This window comes from Scomber japonicus, chromosome 16, assembly GCF_027409825.1.
Source record: "Scomber japonicus isolate fScoJap1 chromosome 16, fScoJap1.pri, whole genome shotgun sequence".
NCBI lineage: Eukaryota > Metazoa > Chordata > Actinopteri > Scombriformes > Scombridae > Scomber > Scomber japonicus.
The window spans coordinates 25,346,533-25,366,856 of NC_070593.1; the positions used below are offsets into that span (position 1 = coordinate 25,346,533).

Sequence of the window (20,324 nt, forward strand, 5' to 3'; positions counted from 1 at the left end):
ATGCACACTCCAATCCACCAAACAATAAATCAGTCCCATCCGACCGTCCCAAAGTCCCTGACATCCACTTGACCCGTCAATGTCAGCTGATAATCAAAATCTATCTTTTCAGTCACCTCAGGGCCATTGCTGTGCACGTAGACACAAGACAACCAGTCAACACTGGAGCAACCTGTTTGCATGGCTTTGCGTCAATTTGTTTGACAGATGACAAGCAGCTTCACAATTTGCATCCAGGCAGGGTTGCCTAGGACAAAGAGCCTTCTTTGGCCAAGTCATGATATCTGTTATTTCTCTGTCACATCAGTGATGTTCTTCATGACGTCTGTATTTAAAGGAAATAACATGAACATTTCCAGCTCTATATTTATATTCTGGGATTCTACTGGAATATCTTTGCATGATTTAAAGTTAAAAACTCCTTATTTATCTTAAACTGGCCACCCACATTTCATCCTCTGTCTGAAACAGGCCGTTTTAGCTCCTGTCTCTTCAAGGCCCTCCTCCTGATGAGTCTGCTCTGTTCTGTTTGGAAGATGAGTCACGGCCAAGTTGGGACACTTCGTCCACAAACCAAGAAACAAACTTTTTCTTCTTCTGTACTTACATATATCCATATTTGTTGGAGTCAGAATTAGATCCGAAATATGATAGACAGCCACACTTAACATCACATAGAAACACATCTCTAACTATCCAGTATCTGCAGTATCTAAAAAATATCTTAAAGATATAACATCTAAAAAAACAAACAAGCAAACAAAAACAACGTTAGCAACAAAGTGTTCCGAGATGGTTGAAGCCCTGACTTTTTACTTGCCGGAAGAATTTTTTCATACATGTTCATTTTTGGAACATTGAGCATGTTTAACATAGCTATCTGACATCATTATAGTACCTGAGCAAGAGAAAATCACCAAAAAGCATAATATTTCCCCTTTAAAGCTCTCTTAAATTGGCATAATCAACACCAAAGAGAAACATATTACACAAACATTGCATTTCTATATCAGACTAAATACCAGTGGGAACTAATTAAGTGCATAACTCCACATCTACATAGCAAATCAATATCACAAAATCCTACAACTGTTTTTAAATTTGAAATGTCAGCATTGGCAATCATTGAATTTCTACTGTTAACTATGTTCTTGCTATACTATTACTGCATAACAAAAAGGAGATCGGAAAGTTCTTTTCAGGCACGCACTCAGTGACTTTGGGACATCAACTTAGCAGTGAAGGACTGATGATTATAACTGTAGTTGTTGGCATCTACTCAAATGTCTATGATTTCTCTTTTTTTTTACATGCTTTCAGGCCTTTTTTAACCATCCAGCTTTATAAACACAGAAGCCATAGAACTCCATTAGCTTCTCCCTTGAGACTTCTTTCAACTCTTTGGTTTATGGCCCACAATCAAGTAGTGCTCTCTACACCTCTCCAAAATGTCATCTCCTTCCTCTCCATCTGACCATAAACATGACCGGCTCCTGAATTTGCGGAAAACGTCGGATGATTGTTCTAGCAGACTTTTTAGGGTTTGAAAAATTGAGCTTTTAAACTGATGAGATTTTAACATGTCTATACTTAATGAAATTAGATTTATCTACTTTAAGGTATCTCAAGTTGTGGCACCAATCTGGATTATTTTAATAGCAAATTCTGCAGCGTACGTCAATTCAGAAACCCAATAATTTGTGGTTCAACTACGTTCTCCTCAGCTTTCCAATTAACTGTCAGTGAATACAATTAGTCCCCACAAAGCAGAGTCCTACTGAAAGGCTCTGGCAAAGACCCTTGGTTGTGGGAGCTCGAACGACTAACAGCAGTCAGGTAAAATATTAACTTTTGTTCTGCTGACAAGATGCTACCACCGCTTCCTTATTAGTGGAAACAGAAAGTGTGTCCAGATGTCGCCCCTAATGGAGGAGAGTAGTTTGACGGTTACCCAAGCAACACATAAATCAACGCCCAACATCTATGTTACTCTGACCAATCGGAGTGAGAGCTTCAAGCGGAGATGTTTTGACTTTGGAAAGTTATCCAGTCGTATGAGTGAAAATGCAGCTTTACGAATGGTCAACTCTTATCTTATTGATGACCGAAATCTGACTCTCAGCGACTTCAGATATAATTTTTGTTCATTTCCTTTTCACAACCTGCAACCATGGTAGCTGTTTTGGGGGAATTACACGTGAGATCTGCGTATTTCATCAAGAATTTGATCATTTGTCCTTTCTGAGGTGAATAACCTCTTTCTTGAGTTTGAGTGTCAGCGTGTGTGTCAATTGTGTACTGGGGGAGTTTGATGGCGAGGTTCCAGTTGGTCCCACTCAAAGTGAGCTGGACAGTAATTTTGGCTCTGGCCCACTTCATGTACCTGCTGGTCGGGGCGACCATCTTCCAGATACTGGAGCGAGAGGCAGAGAGTGAAAACCGAGACCACTTCCAATTGGAGAAGTTGAATTTCTTGTCTAATTATACCTGTCTGGATGGAGCGGCCTTGGAGAAGTTTGTTAAGGTTTGCCTTTGCTTTGTTCCTCTCTGTTAACATGCTGTACGCCAATTCATGTGTGATATGTAAAGGCAGTCTAGACCTACTGAAGTCTAACATCTGGATTTCATAACTTACAATGCAGTGTGATTTTCTGAGTGTTTTTGTTAATCTGCCCTAGAATTATTTAACTCTTATGTTCAAATTGATACCAAACATAGAATAGTACCAGTAATAGACAGACATGATTAGTTTGTGTTTGTCAGTGTGTCCATCAGTGACCTGGTTGACAAAAGGCCCTGGCTGTAAACGAGTCTGCAAACATGTTTTAATGGCTGAGTAAAGATGGTGATGACAATGGCTTATCAAATACTGTGAGACAGAGAAATTGGAAGATCAATTTTATGATTAGGCTAAGTACATATTATAAAAGGTCTATTCTAGTAAGCGGACCTAATAAATAAGTGTGTCACGATCCAAAATATCTCAAAAATGACCCATCTTCAGCCTTTTTTTAAAAAATGAGTTTGACCTTATTTTAATATTTAAGTTGTGTTTTTTTGTGTGTTTGTGCAGGTGATTTTAGATGCCTGGGAAAAGGGAGTGAATCCCTCCGGCAACTCGACCAACCCCAGTAACTGGGATTTCAGCAGCTCCTTCTTTTTTGCAGGCACAGTAGTCACAACTATAGGTGTGCCTTGTGATAAATTCATTGTTTTAACTGTCCGCTTTTGGCTGTCTGCATCTCTAAATGATAAATCCTCCTTTGATCCACAGGCTATGGCAATCTGTCCCCCAGTACAGTGTCTGGTCAGGTGTTCTGTGTTTTTTATGCACTGTGTGGGATCCCATTGAACCTGGCCTTCCTCAAACAGCTGAGCAAATGTCTCACCATCCACCTGGGTCGACTAGAGAGAGGGATGGTCTCAGTAGTCCCACACAAGGTACAGGACTGACCATTTTTTTTATCATTTTAAAATGAGCCTTCACCTACATGTAGATTTTGCTGTGTTCCTTTCCCAGCAAGCAGTCGAAGTGTTGGCAGTGAGCTCGTTCCTCATCACGGGCAGCCTGCTGTTTCTGGTCATCCCTCCTCTGATGTTCAGTTATGTGGAAAGCTGGACGTTTGGCGAAGGCTTCTACTTCACCTTCATTACCCTCAGCACCATTGGTTTTGGAGATTATGTGGTGGGTGAGTAGAGAGAGAACAAACAAGCACTAATATGGCGGAAGAGCCCCAGCAGTCTTCTCTATCTGAATACAATTATTTATATTCTGTATTTTGACATATAAAGTAAAAGATAAAATAAAATCTTTATTACTGATTTAACATGTTCTAATGTCATTCCTTGTAGGGACTGACCCAGATAAGGAGTACATCTCTCTGTACCGCAGCCTTGCAGGTATATGGGTAATTTTTGCCTTGGCTTGGCTTGCTCTTATCCTCAATATGGGAGCCAGAATAATGGAGCATGTCATTGGCCTTACTCACCCAGGCTTCAAGAAACATGAGGAGGAAGAGGACGTGTCATCCAGTAAACTTGAGGACACCTCAAAGATCTGATAGTTAACCACAGATGGGGTTGTCTGCATGTAATATAGATTAGGTAGAATGCATTTAGATGGTTAGATTGTTTCAAGGTATTTTGATTGACAGTACAGCAGGAAAACAAATGTACCAGCTGTTTATCTGTTACTGTAGCAAAAACTGATGATATTTGTATGATATTTTGCCCACTTCCGCTGTGATGCTCAGGCTGGAAAGATATTACAGGTTCTTGTTTGAAAATTCTACCTCAATTAATAAAAAGAGTCGATCAGGGTTAAAGTCTCCATAAGAAAACATATTTACTGTAATCAGGTGAAGCATCAGGTAAGAACCTTTTAATGTGTTTCCATCCTGAGATAAAAGGAAGAATTCTGAAATGAACTACTGAACTACAAATGTGTCTTTTTGTACTTTGAACATTTTTAAGTTCTTAGATCAGAGTTATTATTTCTGCTGTATATATATGCATATGTAGCTCATGTGAGTCCACATCTGTGTTTGTGTACTGATGGTAAGCTGCAGCAAATTGAGCACAGAGGGCTATCTTAAACAAACACATTAATCAAGATGGTGATGTGAGGTGAGCCGAGAGCACATTACACACAGGACTGATACCAGAGAGGCAGATGGAAAGCAGGATGTCTTCTGCCTGTCACGCTTTCTGTTAACTGTCACTGTACCTCTTATCTTAGTGAGTAAGACAGCTGTCCTGAAGGATGAAATACAAACATAATTCAGCTGAACTATAGTGTGATGTATAATGTGTATACTCTTTGGTTTGTGGACAGCATTGGTGCCTTTGAGAACTCCACGAAAACTACTGTTACTGGTCTTGAATTGACCCATTCTAGAACTACTGTCTTGTATCATCCACCAACCTCTATCAAAGGACAGAAGCCTTGAAATTTGACCATACCCATAGTCATCACTTGCAGCCCAAACTCTGCTGGCATCTCTCTCCTTCTGCTCATTTTGATCCCCTAGATTTGCATGACAGATCATTGGAGTGATTCGAAACAGTAGTGTGGGTGGAGGTTCATTTGCCTGTAATGCATGGAAACATGAGAAGCCCAACAGGTAAAGTCTCACACACCGTCATCCTGCTGTGGTTGACACGTTGAGCTTGTCTGGATCTACAAAAGTTCCAAGATGATGATAAAAGAAATGTTTAATTTAGCCAAAGTTTCCTCCATCCTCATACTGGGGGTGTTTTACGTGACCTACGTGCTGATCGGCGGCGTAGTTTTCTGGAAGTTGGAGGGACATCTGGGGCAAAAGGACATCAGTCATTTACTTTTGAACAAAGAAAGGCTGCTCAAGACGTACACCTGTCTGAACCAAGAGGGCCTGGTGGCAGTGGCTCAGGTGAGGCACAGAGACACAAAACATGTTTTAATGTAGCAACACAAGCAAACACAGTTACAGATGTCTGAACATTGCACTTCCAGACATTAGTTTTCTTTGACAAGGGACAACTTGCAAATCTAAAGTGCGGCATTTCACATCAATGCTGGTACTAGCTGTTAGGGATAGGTATTGTTTAGGAAATTACCATTCCAGTACCAATCCAAGTACCCTGAAATTGATACCGATACCAATTGAGTACTTCATTTGATACATTAAATTGAAGAACGATTGCATTGATTGGCTGGGGGAAGTCCATATAAATAGTCATATTTTCTAACTCTGGGTGCAAAAAGGATCGATTGCAGGTATCGTTTGACTGGAGATGTTTCGATATCACTTGGTATCAATTTATTTCGGTCAATACCATATCAAGTACTGATACCCAGCTCTACTAGCTGCTGCTGTGTAGTTGTAGAAGTTGACCTGTGGGTTTTACTGGGAGACCACATTAATTACATCTTCACCACAGTCCCACTGTTTAGTCGTTTTGTTATTCTGTTAATGTAGAAATGTCACCATCATCATTAAAATACTTACAGCATACTTCAACAGAATGACACTGTGTATGTTTTTTATTAATTGGATCACTCTGAGCTTACACTAACACATATTACAAAGTCACAGTATATTGTGCTTAATGTACCCAAAAAGCCTGTGAAAACCACATTATTATACTATAACACCCACTACTTACTATTATACTTAGCAGTTTCATCCACTGTGTTATTTAATCTTCACTCCAATAAATCATTCACATTATCAACAAAAGTAGCAGGCCAAAAGTTCAACAGGTGGCACCACTCAACACTTGAGGTTAATCAGAAAAGAACATTAAGCTATTCTACTACTGACAGAAAGAGATGTTTATAATCTCTTATAGAGCTGAGATCTATTTGGAATCTTGAATGTTGTTTATGTGACAGAGAAGCAGCTTCTTCCATGCAAATACCAGCTCCAGCTGCCTTTCATCTTTGCACATTCTGCTTTGCCTGTGTCTAACCCTGATTTGATTTACACAGCAGCAAAATTGTGTAATCCTTTCCCTGAAAGACGCAGAAAATGTATCATGTCTTCCGTTTAATTGACATCAAAGTATGTTATGTTGCACTCTGAACCGCCAGAAAAACAAAACAGAGTGTCAGTAAGTCTGTCTGAGTTAGAGAGAAATCCCTTAGGTCTTCCAATAATTGTGTTAAAAGCTGAAATTTAAGGAGGTACAGGTGCTTTCTCATGGCATATTAAGGTGGTATGAAGGTGTAAAAGCTGGGAGAGGGCAGAAATAATCTCAAAATTAAGATGTTATTTGATTCCCTGTGTGTAACCTTTTAAAATTAGCCAACACTTACTACACCTGATGGATTAGGTAATGTTACATCATAACTCACAGATGTAAAGTCTTAGATAACAAGGCCACATGTCTCACACTGTTGTTTCTTAGGCGTAATTTCACACATGGGTGATGAGCTCAAGACTTTTATGTAACAGACTGTGTCAACATATTTGCTCAGTGCTGAGAAAGGTTTTCTCTGGGTCATGCAGACAGCTTTGGCATCAAAGTGTCCAATACCCATAAAAGGTTTGGATCAATATGTACAGGAGTCACATAACATGGAGTCATGATCTGACCCAAATTCAGGACGATGACATTTTTAAAAATTTAAGTGTCTTACATTTGAGTTCGAACACAAAGAGTTGAACCTTTTTAGCCCAGTTTGTGATTCTGATTTGTTTTTCAGGTTGTTCAAGATGCATCAAAGGTGGGCCTGAGTTTGAAAGGAAACTACACATCTGACGGCTTCTGGAAATTCACCAGCTCAGCTGTGTTTGCGGCTACAGTGGTCACTACTATAGGTTAGACTGTACAAGATGAATTCCAGGATTGATATTCATATATTATATTTTTGATGTGCCAAAACCAGCATATATCCAATGTCAGTGTAAATAGGCCTCGTAATTCCATGAGAATAGAATAGTAAATAATGCCTCTATTGTCATTGCACAGCAGTACAAATGAGTAATTGACTCAAAATATATCTCCCTAGATTAAATCATTATTTATTTTTAATTTACATTTAAAAATTGATTACACAGCACTTTTAAAAAAGAAAACAGCTAGTCCTTCAGCCTTGGTGAGCTGGGTCAGCTATGTTGATTATCAGTCTGACCTGAAGCCTTATATGTTTGCTCCCACCTTGACCTTGTTCTTGAATATCTGTTATATAATCTAAACAATTTGCTTGGTAAATCTCTGAGAGGGTTGTACACTCTATCTGTGTCATGATCAATATCAAGCCATTGTATATTCCCATGCATATTCATATCTTTCATTGCTTATGTGATTTATGTTACGTTTAATATTTGTAGAAACTCATAACAGTTAACTAAAGTATGTTTGCAGCTCTTTGAAAAGTGGAGTGACTCACTTGATATTAAATGTAAAGAGTGATTAAATAAACCAAATCACTGAACAGTCAGAGATCCTTTCAGGCACGTTTAAAGAAAAAAGATAAAATGGCATATATTCCTTCTCCTTCATTTAATACTCCAGAATCTATGAATATGTTTTTATTTAAAAAATAGTTGCTGGATATAGGATGTCCCCCACTTAAAATGTACGTGCATTGGAGGTTTCACATTTCGAAGAATCTCTGTAGAAGAACCTCTGTAAGTTATATACTGGACCACAATTGGCTACAAACTAGCTGTGAAGTCATAAATCATGCTGTTAGTGACACATCTTCAACTCAGGTTTAAGACAGATACATGTGAAAACAGTGTTCTAGTGTCAAACTGCACAAATATCATTCTGCAGACTATTTCTCCTTCCACATACTAACAACTTAACATTTTGCAGGTTATGGGAATATAAGTCCCCAATCTACAGCTGGACAGATCTTCTGCGTGTTCTTCGCACTATTTGGCATCCCACTCAACATGCTAGTGCTCAACAGGGTGGGGAAGTACATGCTTGTTTTAGAGAGGAACATCTCTGACTTCCTTGAAGGGAAGACTGGGCGAAGGGTGAGGAGATCTTTAATCACCTGCTCTAAAATCTAACTTAAAATTCAAATCATTCTAGCCTAGAAGAGATTTTTCACCTCTGACTCCTTTCACATCTCACGGCAGAAGTGTACCCGCTTCTTCGTCCATCTGGTGTCTTACCTGACTGGAGCGGTTCTCTTCTTCGTCATGCCCATGATCGTGTTCCAGCAGCATGAGGGCTGGACCTTCTCTCAGGCCATCTACTACTGCTTCATCACCCTCAGCACCATTGGCTTTGGAGACTTTGTGGCAGGTACAGCACCGTAAAACATAACACACCATAGCGGCTTCACTGTAATTAGTGTTTTATTACTTTGTCAGCTGTAGCTTAGCATTTCTTTTCCAGACAACAATCCAGAGAAAAAATACCCAGAGTGGTACAGCGTCCTCATGGCCTCGTGGATCTTCTTCGGCCTGGCTTGGCTCGCCCTCCTCATCAACCACTCCATCGACATCCTGGAGCGACTCAACAGCCACTTCAAGCAGCGGTGGTCTGGACAGAAGGAAGAAGAGGAACAGCCTGAAAGCGCAAAAAGTGACATCCCTGAAACACAGGTGGAGGAGGAGATAAAGAAGCCACCGATAACTCAGTAAACTACAAAATAAGCAGGAGATTGACCTAGTTATAGATGTATCTGTGTGTAGAGCGGGAGCTGGGAAACTGGCATAAATTATGATGTGTGTGTGTGTGTGTGTGTGTGTGTGTGTGTGTGTGTGTGTGTGTGTGTGTGTGTGTGTGACAACTGTAAATTCTGAGTGGATGTGATGATTTAATGTTTTCAAGCAATGGTTTGTCATGTTAATCCCTCTCTCCTTCCTAAAAATAATACTGACTCATTTTTGTTGAGTCATGTTTGTTTGGCAGCGTGCAGCATCTACATGCTGTTTAGTGGATTTCCCAAATTGTAAACAAATGACTTCTCATTCCAACACTTGTTATTCTACCTAGTAAAAAAAGGCCTTTGAGATTAAAGTCTATAAAAGGGTACTGGGTCAACACTTATTTTACCCTATGTGTGTGTCCATGGGTTAGTTTGTGGTCAGTGGAAAATTGCAGTCAGTCTGTGTGTCAATTGCTCTTTGACCTCTTTGAGTGTTTTTACTTGACCACAAAAATCTAATTTGCCAAGTCAGTGGCATTTTGCAACTGACCGTCTGACCAGCAAAATTAAGTAAGCATCAGGTGTTTTTAAATAACTTTTGAGATCTGCAATCATAACCACAAACAAAAAAAAACATGTAAATAATGTGATTTGTTTTGCATAATATTCATACTTAAATGCCACAAGGTACCAGGCATTGTTAAGGCTTTTATTTATTATCGACATATTGAAAGGAGGAGTACATTAGTATCTCTCAGTTTTTGAATACAGTATCTGAGAAACACACCACTATTAAAATGCTAACACCTCTAATATATAAATAGCTTTTCAGTGGACTGGTGACACTTCCACACAAAGTGGACTAACCAGAAACCTGAGTGATCAGTTTAATTTGAATGTTAAAACTCTATGCAGATCTTACATTTCTCCTGTACATTTGTGTTGATTTGCATTTTTTAACTTTACATTTATATTGATATGAATGAATGAATGAATGAATGAGTATGAAGAGCTTTTATCCAGGCTGCAATAAACTCTACATCCTCTAGATGGTGCTACTGCACTAATGCTACAAAATGAACCAACCCAAATTCAAAGCAGCAAATATAAGCTGTATAGTGAATGTTGTTATATAATAATTAATAATAGTTCTATACTATTCTACTCTATAATTATATCCTATTGATCACAGTTGTAATTCTTTCACTTATTATATTATACACAATATTTTAATATTATGTCCAAGTCAAAAAACAAACAAACTCAAAGCTAATTTTTGCTTTTTTCATCATCTGTCCAATGTTATTTCTTGTACTTTTTGCATGTTAAATAAATAAGTGTGTACAGTAATAATCACAGTTTAATTCATAGTTTAGTTTTTTCCACCGTGTACTTCTCTTGACAATGGCCCACACAAGGACAGGACAATACAGGGCACAGTAGGACTCAGAGGTGCAAATGTCTCTCACGGCTCATATATCACAGAGCGAGTCAGGAAACACTGAGGAGGAGTGAACGATAAAGACAGACGGCGAGCAGAAGTGGGGACAAAAGAGAATGGAAAATGAGAGGATGGATAGTGAGACGAGGAAACAACTGAAGTTGAAGTTGAAAAAAAATTGGTGGGCGATATTTGAAGGAATGTGCAAAATTCCAAACAGCGGGAAAAAAGGGGCAGCAACAAGGGATTTCTGTTTTTTTTCTTTGTATGGATAGCAGGAAGTAAGAAGGGGGGAATAGAGTGAGTATGACAGGACTGTGACCGTTGTACAACAAAACGCCACATACCTGTTTGGCCACGGTTCAATGAGGACTCAGTATGTGTGAGGAGACCGGTGCCTCTCACATATCCTGCATATTGTCCACTCAGTGAGACAAGACTCTGATACTGAGCTGTCAGACTTGTGTACGTTGGATTTTGGAACCATGGTCATTATCTATCTTCATTGCGGTAACACCTGGGTAATCGTCTCAAATCAAAAGTGCAACTGATGCTCGTATACGATGGGTAATAGCTGCACATAGACACATGTACCTTTGACACCATCCACCCAAGTTTCAATCACATCTCATAGAAGCAGTCAGCATTTCATTATGTCACTTTGACCACTTGTTTAACCTTATAGGGTAATAGCCTTTTCTTAATCTTAACAATGTCAGAGTGCTGTCGATGTCAAAAAAAAAGAGATTAAAAACACATCAGTGAGCCACACAGCTGCACTACATGTTCTTTCATTACCATGAACACACACGCTAGTTTATTTTAACACCGTCCCTCATGCATCGTCCTGCTGACAGAAACACTCACTCGAGCACTGAATTTGGATTCATCCACCGCTAAAAATAGTCCCCACCAAAAAACACTATTTCCTCCTGTTAAAGTAACATTTTCTAAAAAGCCTACAGTGACCAGCCGTTCTAGGAAATTACAGAGCCTTTTTTTAAACATTATATGTATGACTGGCTGCTTTACATCCTCAGTAATAAAGTTTGAGTGCCACAAGCAGGGAAGGGAAGTCAGAAAGAGACTAAAAAATGCCATTACGTCATTAGACATTTTCATCTTTTCATCACTTTCTTTCAACAATGCTTCGAAAAGGAAGAACATTCTACATCCTCCTAGCTAGATTCACTTCGTTTACTAGGTTTTGTCCTCTAGAGCAGTAACCACAAACAAGGCTTCTCTGAGTAAGCGGGGAAAAACCAGCAATTGATCTAGTCAGTGTTAGAAAACAGCAAAACAAACCATACGTAACACACCAGAATAGCAAACACTACAGAGAATATTTGAAATATGAAGGTGTGTCCTTATTGGGTTGTCATGTAACTGTCTGCATTTGCAGCTGCATACTGTACAGTAAGTGCATGCACAGATATGCAGCTGCTAACTTTACAGTTGCAAATGCATTGTGTTGTTTTATTCCATTTAGGAATCCACATAGCCTGACAGTTGTTTGACAGTTCTACATATGTGCCATAATGAAATATACACACATTCACCCAAAAAAAACATGTTCAACAGACACACACCAAACAACACAAATCCTCCTATAAACATACATACAGCACACAAAGGGTCTGTGCATCACATCTGTATACACAAAGTAGAAACAGAGGACGAGTCACATGAAATGCGTCTCCACTGAGCTATCGGTCATGTGGATGTGCTTTACGAGTAACCTATTTACCGTCCCGTCCGACCTCGCATGCCAATCCACAGATCAGTTTTGTGAGATGTTGTCTTTAAAAGGAACGTGGACCAGAATCAACAAAAGGGCACTTTAGGTGGTGTTTCTATTCAGGCTTTCAGCACATCTTCTGTTTAAACAGGAAACACACCAGACAGCTGCAGCTTTTGTGCAGGGTTCACATATGATTGAGTTTTGAATGTTATACAAATATTAAACTATATGCTTTAGTGTTAGTGAGTTAAGCCTGTGTCTTTATCTGTAAGTCACTTCATTTGCTCTCCATTGCTCGCCAAAGAGTGCAAATGAGGTACTACAATCACAACGGGTGACATCAAGGCCCCGTGTTATTATAAACTAAAACCATGTGGGATTAGTATTAAATCTGTACTGGGTATCTTTCTGTACGTGGTATAGAAAGGAACAATTTGCTACTAATGATAGAATTTGTTTCTGTAAGCCAAACTTCAACAAGATTCTCATGCTTCATGCAACCTGTACAATGTGCGGAACTTAAGTGGTACACAGGAAGTGACGTGTGTACTCTGCAGGAAATCTACAGTAGCTCTGCTGCTTCTGACCACATTACAGCTGGTTTATGAGATAGGTGCACTTCAGCAGTTCATCATGACATTTTAAGAACTTGATAAAGATGACTAATAGCAAAGGCATTATACAGCTCATATAACCTCAACATCCAAAGGTCTCTGCCTATTTGCCATCATGCCTTTCTACTTTTCTCTGCACATCAAAAATGCTTTTTAGCCAACAGAGCAAACAAATGTAAGACTTTTCTTGACTAGACAATTTGACTATTTTACATATTCAATACAAATCCAGCCATCTCTCAACTTTTTACCCACAAGGCAATAACAAAACCAAAATAATGCATCATATCCTCTGTTATAAAACAACCTTTTTGGTCATTTCTCCCCATCTGAAAAGCATTTGCCTTGTTAGAATATTTAAATTTAACATACTGACTTGTGGATTCTGGTATGTCTCCATACAAGCAGTATATCAAATATTTCTTCATGAAGAGAGTTGAAATTCATAAGGAATTTCATTTAAATCATATTCTTTTAAAAATGAATGATACAAGTGTGAATTTATCTTGAAGCTAAATATAATCATAGTCATTTCATTTCAGTTATTTAACCCTTTGTTTCCATGTGTAAGGGACTGGCCTGGGCAATTTACTCTATCCAAAAAAGTGTCATATGTGTCACAAAAGGCGTCAAATGAATATAAAACTCAATTCTTAATAATATAATTTAAATATATATCTTTTTTTCTAAACATTAAGTGAACAATCCAAAATCTTGGAACTGAACAATACAATTTGTTGCAAAATCCAGTGTGCTGAATGTGATGGGAAACACTAGAAATTAAGTAGTGCTTTTATCATGTTCTTGAATAAATTAAGCAATTTACCGTAAACAAGTATTACAAAAGAATTTCAAGATCTGCAGTGTTGATTCCGGGGTCAAGACATTTTAATGGGTCGTATTTCATAACTTCTGTATTTCACAAACAGGTCACACACTTCTGAGTTGAGCGGATGTGATGGGGTTTCCTGCAAAATATCTTGTCTCTAACTCCCATCAAAGTCATGTCAAGTTCACAGCTTCATCACAACATTACTGTGGTTATTAATCATTTACGATCATTCTGCAGAGAACCAGCTTTGACTAAGATAACTGTAGGAGATAAAGCACAATCACAAATATACCTGCTGTAAAGCACTAATGCTTCAGTGATAGCTCTAAATATGTCTTATCTTATGTTAGTCATAAAAACCTATTTTGATGCAGCTGAGTTTAGTTTACTTATGTAATTATTAATGAGCTAATGGTGTGTACAGATACAGTGCTGATTAAATAACCCGAGGGCAAAAAGTCATTATTACAATCTCAGCAGTCGCATTTATTACACTTTGCTTTCTCTTCAGTCCATCGCTTTTTGTCTTTTCACATTTGGTTCTAGTATTAGTCAACTGATATGTTTGCCTTATGCGTGTCCCTCTCCATCCCACTCATTGGACCTGAACTCCCTGTTGTGAGCCAATGGGAAGACAACATGCATATCCTGCCTCTAAACTCCTGTGTGCATTATTTTCTCCTTCTCGCCTCCTTCTGACCCAGCTCTGTCGTTGTGTGATACAGTTAACACTCCCTCGGCCCTTAGTCACAACTAAACTCTTAACCTTCGTGCCTATGTGTGTGTGTGTGTGTGTGTGTGTGTGTGTGTGTGTGTGTGTGTGTGTGTCTGCATTTTTGAACCTGACTGATTGACTGGTATTCTTGTTGACTTTTGCTTAAGATGAGTCAAGCGGGCTTCACACGAATCCTCAAAGATTACTGTAATCAGCTGAGCGGACAGATAGGCTCATGCTGAGTTGACAACAGTAAGCATGTGCTGCCACAAACTAGAACGCGAAGGTGAGGCCAGGGAGGATAGCATGAGGGCAGATAAGCTTGTAGCGAAAGAGAGGAATAAAAATCTGAAGTCTATTTCCTTCCCAAACTCTCAGTCCTCTATACCATCCTCAAACTAAACACTGAAACGTAACTTTTTGTGCCGAGTCACTGAAAAAAGGGGGTCGTGTGTCTACCTGCATGTGTTTATCTGGTGGGGGTGGGCAGCCTTTACCTTTATGTCAGCGTGCCAACACAGCGGCCTATAAGCAAAACATACAATGCTGAACATAGGAGTGCGATGTTTGCCAAAAAAAAAAGGCCATTTGCCCACCTGACAAACACACATGGGAGCGAGCAGCAAGGTCAACACTCATACTGTGTAACTAACAACAGAGCAGCGCAGACAGATCATAATAATCCCAGACCACAGTGACCTGCCCAAACACTACAAAAGTTAACCTTCCCCTAAGTACTCATCAACGGCACTCTCATGCCAAAACATGTCTATATGTATACACTATGAGGTCAAAGCCGCGTAGCATACGTAACTATCCACTCCCAGCTGTTTACACCAACACACAGTTAATATATGGGCACTTTTATGCACCGCTATGTATCATTAGACAGAGTAACACAGCTTTTCTTTTCATTTAACCCATGATCTTCTAATCGTATTTTATGCTCCGTGCGGACTCCACGATAAGGATAAAACATGAAAATTTGTGATCCATAACCATTATCTTTATATGAGATCTTAGCAGAGAAGAGTATACATTTCAAGGCCTTTAATGCGCGTGCGTGAATCAAATGTTCTGCTAATGTTAACAGTCGACTAGCCATGCAAACAGCGCTGTGAGCTGCTTCACTAAGGCTAAGCGGTGCTTTGAGCTAATGCTAATGATCTCACAACGACAATGCTAACATGTTGATGTTTAGCAGGTTCTTAAGATTGTTAGCATGTCAACATTTGCTAATTATAGTATTAAACACAAAGTACAGATTATGGGAACTTGGTCTAATGGTCATGGTCACAGTTCTTGGGCTAGAGCTAAGAATGTAAGATGTAAGGATATTCTGCCTTTTTATGTTTTATATCATTGGGCAGAATATCTCTGGATTTGGACATTTAATGAAGCGGAGTTGTCTCATTGATTATTTAAAGGAATAATCAACAGATGAATCAATATCATTTAACTGTGGGCTGTATTGTGGGCTGTAACAAATTTAAATTTTGACCTGGTGATGGTGCTAAATGAAAAGTTATGGTTGTCCCAATTCATTGTTTGGGGGACATTAATGTCTATATTATATTTCATAGCAAGTCACTTAGTAGTTGTTGAGACATTTCAGTCAAAACCACAAATTTCAAGGAGGAAAAAAAAAAGATCTTGTGGGATTGATGAATGTCTCTACAGAATGTTGTGGCAGTCCATTTAGTAGATGTTAATTTCACTAAATACGTAAAAACTAATTTGAACTGCTATATTAAAAGTCTAGGGATCAAAGTCAGTGGGAATCATCTTCTGGACACCATGAATATCTGTATCAAAGTCCATGGCAGTATATTTAATAGTTGTTGAGTCAACTTCATGGTGGTGCATGATGAGGAAAAGGGTATGATTCATCCATTGGTGATCTCGATTATCTTTACAAAAGTTTTACGACAATCCATCAGATTGTTATTAAAATATTTCAGTCTAGACTAAATAGTTGGAATGACTGACTAACTGACATTGCCATCAGCGGAGTCACACCACTAGTATGGTTAAAAATTACCTCTAGCGATTCTTTCTACAGTCCATGCACGACATATCTGCATGATAAAGAAAGCAACACACGTATCTTATAGTTAATTCATAATCAATTTATATCAAATTTCAGCATTTTGAATGAGTCAGTAAAAAAAGAACCACTAGAAACATGTTTTTGACATGAACCGCAGTCTATAATTGGCAGATTGCAGAACATAAAAGTTGACTTGACCTGTTGGGAAATAACCATAAATTTCAACATCCGTGGGTTAATTGAGCTGAAACAGTGGTTTGTTTACACACCCGATGATAACCCAGAGGACTACAAAGATTGAGTGTCACTGTGAGGGCCCATAGCTCGGTCACAAGTACTCACTTTTGTCTTTTGTCTGGCTCAGTTTAAATGTTGAGTGTCTGGGTTTTTGAGTGTAAAGATAATACATGATAAATTATAGTCTAGTGATAACCTGGGGTGTAATCCACTGTGGGAAACACAATTAGTTATATGATTACACCTGCAGCTTTTGAACTAGTCTCTTTAATTAAATGATAACTGGAAGACTTTTAAGTGATCCCTGTGAACTGACTGTCATGAACTGACAGGTCTCACCAATCCTGACTGCAGGCACTGACACAAGTGGGTCAGTTCTTGTTGATGGATGATGAAAACAAGCTGCACAAAACCTCAAGATTTGTACGTCAACCGTGTGTTAGATTGAACCACTCCTAAAACCACTATTACTAAGAGTCAGTCAAACATGGTGCAGTATATGCTGACAGATACATGCAGTTTCTTCATTTAAAATACTTAACCTTTGTGATGGTATGAACTCCATGCACAGGCGTCTTGCAGTGAGCGCCACAAATTAACTTCACACCAGTTGACAAATCCTGTTGTAACTGTCAAACTGTTATAAAACCAAAGAAAATTGAAGTCCCATCCCCACCCCTGGTTACTAACAACAATAAAAAACCAATTTGATTGATTAAAAGGTTTTTACTAGTGAGGGTTTATTGGTATGAACACTTAGAGTTTTATTGAGCCTTTATTGAGTGGTAAATGTTCTAGCAGCTGAAGAAACTAGTGAGGAGGACTGAAAGAAATAATGGTTTACAGAAGATACAGTGTTGTTCTTTTTGATGACTAACAATACTGTTACTGTTAGCCTTGACAATGATGAAACTACAGCTTCTCTCACCCTCTCTGAACTCATGTCACATAACTCTTTCATGCCCTAAATATGTCTTTACATAATCAGCTTTTTTTTTCTTTTTCAAAACCGTCCCATCAAGAGATGAAGGGCAGTGTGACTAAAATACTTAAAAGACATAAAGAGAAGATATGGTATATGATTGAAGGGTGTGTTCTTCGGGCTGCTGGCTCACATGTTTATGCCTGTTACAGAGTAAAGGGCAAAGATTTACATTACACGGAATTACAGTAACTGTTCTTTGGATTGTAAACTTGTGACTGATGTCATATGAGACTATAATAAAATGCAGGCTGTATTTACAAGTTGAATGAGAGTTTTGTGTCAGTTTTTCATGACCTATATGAAGCTGTTGTTATTGCATAGAAAATGTGTGTAGCATTATACAATGATGTTTTGAGAGCATTTCATAAATCTAAGAGGACAGAGGTTTTACTTGACCTGTACAGTAGAATACAGTCTTGACATCAAGGTGAAATTTGAAATTACAGTGGAAGGATTTTGTTGACAAAGTTACATTTATTCCCACGAAATTAATAATGTGCGATCTTGGCTACTTGGTGATATACATGATAGGACTCGATGATAAAGTTCCTGATAATAGAAGTAAACTTTGAACTTGTGATATGACGTGTGTTTTGATTTTTATAAGCTTGTACCTGGATGTTTGTGCCTCTCATACACTGGAAAACCTCATCTTTGTTTCAAGGGGAAAAAGGAGGTCAGTAAAGTAACATAAAGTCAGAGATTGTACCACCAACCAATGGTATGCCACCGCTCATCCCCCATTTCCTCTTTGGCTTATATGATCTCTCTGCAGCCTAGACATGCCTCTGCATGAACATTAACAACCTGTGGCATTTGTTCAGCACCTCTGCTTGAATGTTTCAATCTTCACCAGTCAGCTTTTTTGGAGAGAATACCTGAAACTTCAAGGAAAAAAAACAATTGATCAAATTTGACAAGACTTGTCACTGGTAACCTTGTGATAGTAACGCAACTGAAATGAGTCAATATTGATATAGAAAAGTATAGTCAAGAGCTGCACCTTATCCTTATCCACCTTCCTTAGAAAAGCACATTAGTGAAATGATTTTTCCATTGCCCTTTGCTGGCAGGAGTAGCACAGCCTGGTATTCTGGTAAATCTATCAGTACGTCAAACACTGACCTTTTGTGTTCTGTTCTGTAATCACCACACTTGTCCTTCAGCTTACCAGAATTTAAGGATAGAAGGGCATGAATCTGAAGCCGTGGGAACATTCACACTTCAACATCAATTTCAAAACCATATGAACTGAGACTCTTTTTTTGGTTTTTACTTCACAAACCTTCGAAGGACCTCCGTTTGGAGCATCTGAAATCTACATTTACCCTCCAAGATTTAAGTGTCTGAAATCTGAGTTTGAAATTTTAGGCACGACAAAGTGTTCTCAAAGAATTCCCAAAATGGAATAAAAAAAGTTGTATCCATGGTGTGTAAACCACTTTCTGCAGTGCAATCAATCATATCTGACAGATGGAACATTTATAGTTGTGCAATACAACACAAATTCCCAAATTAGTGCTCACTATTGTACCTTTTTTGTACTTTTTAATGTTTTTTCCTTCTTTTTCATTTACGTCATGAGATTGGACTCAGCAAACATCTCATCAAGCGATTTTCAAACTGCAATGACTACATTCATTTTCTACATTCATTCAGTTTTTGTGTATATTGTGTATTATTATCATCCAAGAAAGAGCAACGATGTAGTACTGTGTTTCTTTAGAGTTGGGGGACTTAAAAAGACATTTTTTAAATAGAAAAATCCTCAAAACTCCAAAAATGGTTGAGATAGCCTCACTTTTGGTCTCTTGTATAAGTTAATTTCCAATAACTCTGAATTCTACATTTACCATAATGCAACTCAATACCAGTGTTGGAAGAATTGTGTGCCGCTGCCTCGTAATGCGTTTATAAAGGTTGTGGTCATTTTAAGTATTTCTGTGAGATTAGGTCAACGCCCATTTCAACACCCCAGGTTTCCAGATATGAAACATTGGCGCGCAAACAGCATGTTGCAGTCATGAAGCAACAAACAAACTGAATCAGCAGATAGATTCTACCTGACCTAAAAACTCAGGAGGTTTGAGTGTGGAGGGGAGGAGACTATATTTTGAATATGGACTGCCATTTTAAACATTTTCTGTCAGTGTTACATATCCGCATGACGTGGACACTGGCAAATAGAAAGGAACAGGCCAAAAGACACATCTCACAATTATAGAGCCGTTATTGTAAATCTAAGACGTTTTGCACTGTGGATCATCATAGCTAATACACATTTTGATGAGACTGCGTTGTATTGTCAGGGTTATTTTTGCCCCTCTAGAGCAGAGCCACAAAAGATATTAAACGACTCGTTTCACAGGCTTATTATTAGTGCTGCCCATGACGAGTTCACTGAGGTGCAGAATGAGTCAAGTGCTCCTTTTACGATCTGCTAACAAGCATTTATTTATGGTATACTAGCAGATCATGAATATCTATAGGCCTCAAGTCTCTGTCTTCTCCCTTGTGCAGCCGCCTTGTACTTTCATGCTGATCATGTCATTGCTTCCACTGTGATACCAGAAACTAGTCTACAGAAGAAACAAACCTTCACCTTAATCCCA

General features: G+C 38.6%; 1 protein-coding gene across 1 annotated transcript; it reads left to right on the forward strand.

Moving 5' to 3' along the window:
* The first annotated feature begins 2,311 nt into the window (after positions 1-2,311).
* On the forward strand, positions 2,312-9,536 carry kcnk17 (potassium channel, subfamily K, member 17). Its single transcript, XM_053335204.1, has 10 exons — positions 2,312-2,524; positions 3,074-3,188; positions 3,275-3,441; positions 3,521-3,689; positions 3,853-4,024; positions 5,189-5,411; positions 7,190-7,304; positions 8,308-8,474; positions 8,580-8,748; positions 8,842-9,536. The coding sequence occupies exons 1-10, from the start codon at positions 2,312-2,314 to the stop codon at positions 9,087-9,089; spliced, it is 1,758 nt and encodes a 585-aa protein (XP_053191179.1). The 3' UTR covers positions 9,090-9,536.
* The last annotated feature ends 10,788 nt before the right edge of the window (positions 9,537-20,324 follow it).

What these genes read in the sequence shown, in the direction of transcription:
- kcnk17 (XM_053335204.1), top strand. Translation starts at nt 2,312, where the DNA reads ATGGCGAGGTTCCAGTTGGTCCCACTCAAAGTGAGCTGGACAGTAATT. An exon ending in TTTTGGAGATTATGTGGTGG is followed by an intron (nt 3,690 to 3,852) that starts GTGAGTAGAGAG and finishes CATTCCTTGTAG; the next exon opens with GGACTGACCCAGATAAGGAG. An exon ending in TACAGTGGTCACTACTATAG is followed by an intron (nt 7,305 to 8,307) that starts GTTAGACTGTAC and finishes AACATTTTGCAG; the next exon opens with GTTATGGGAATATAAGTCCC.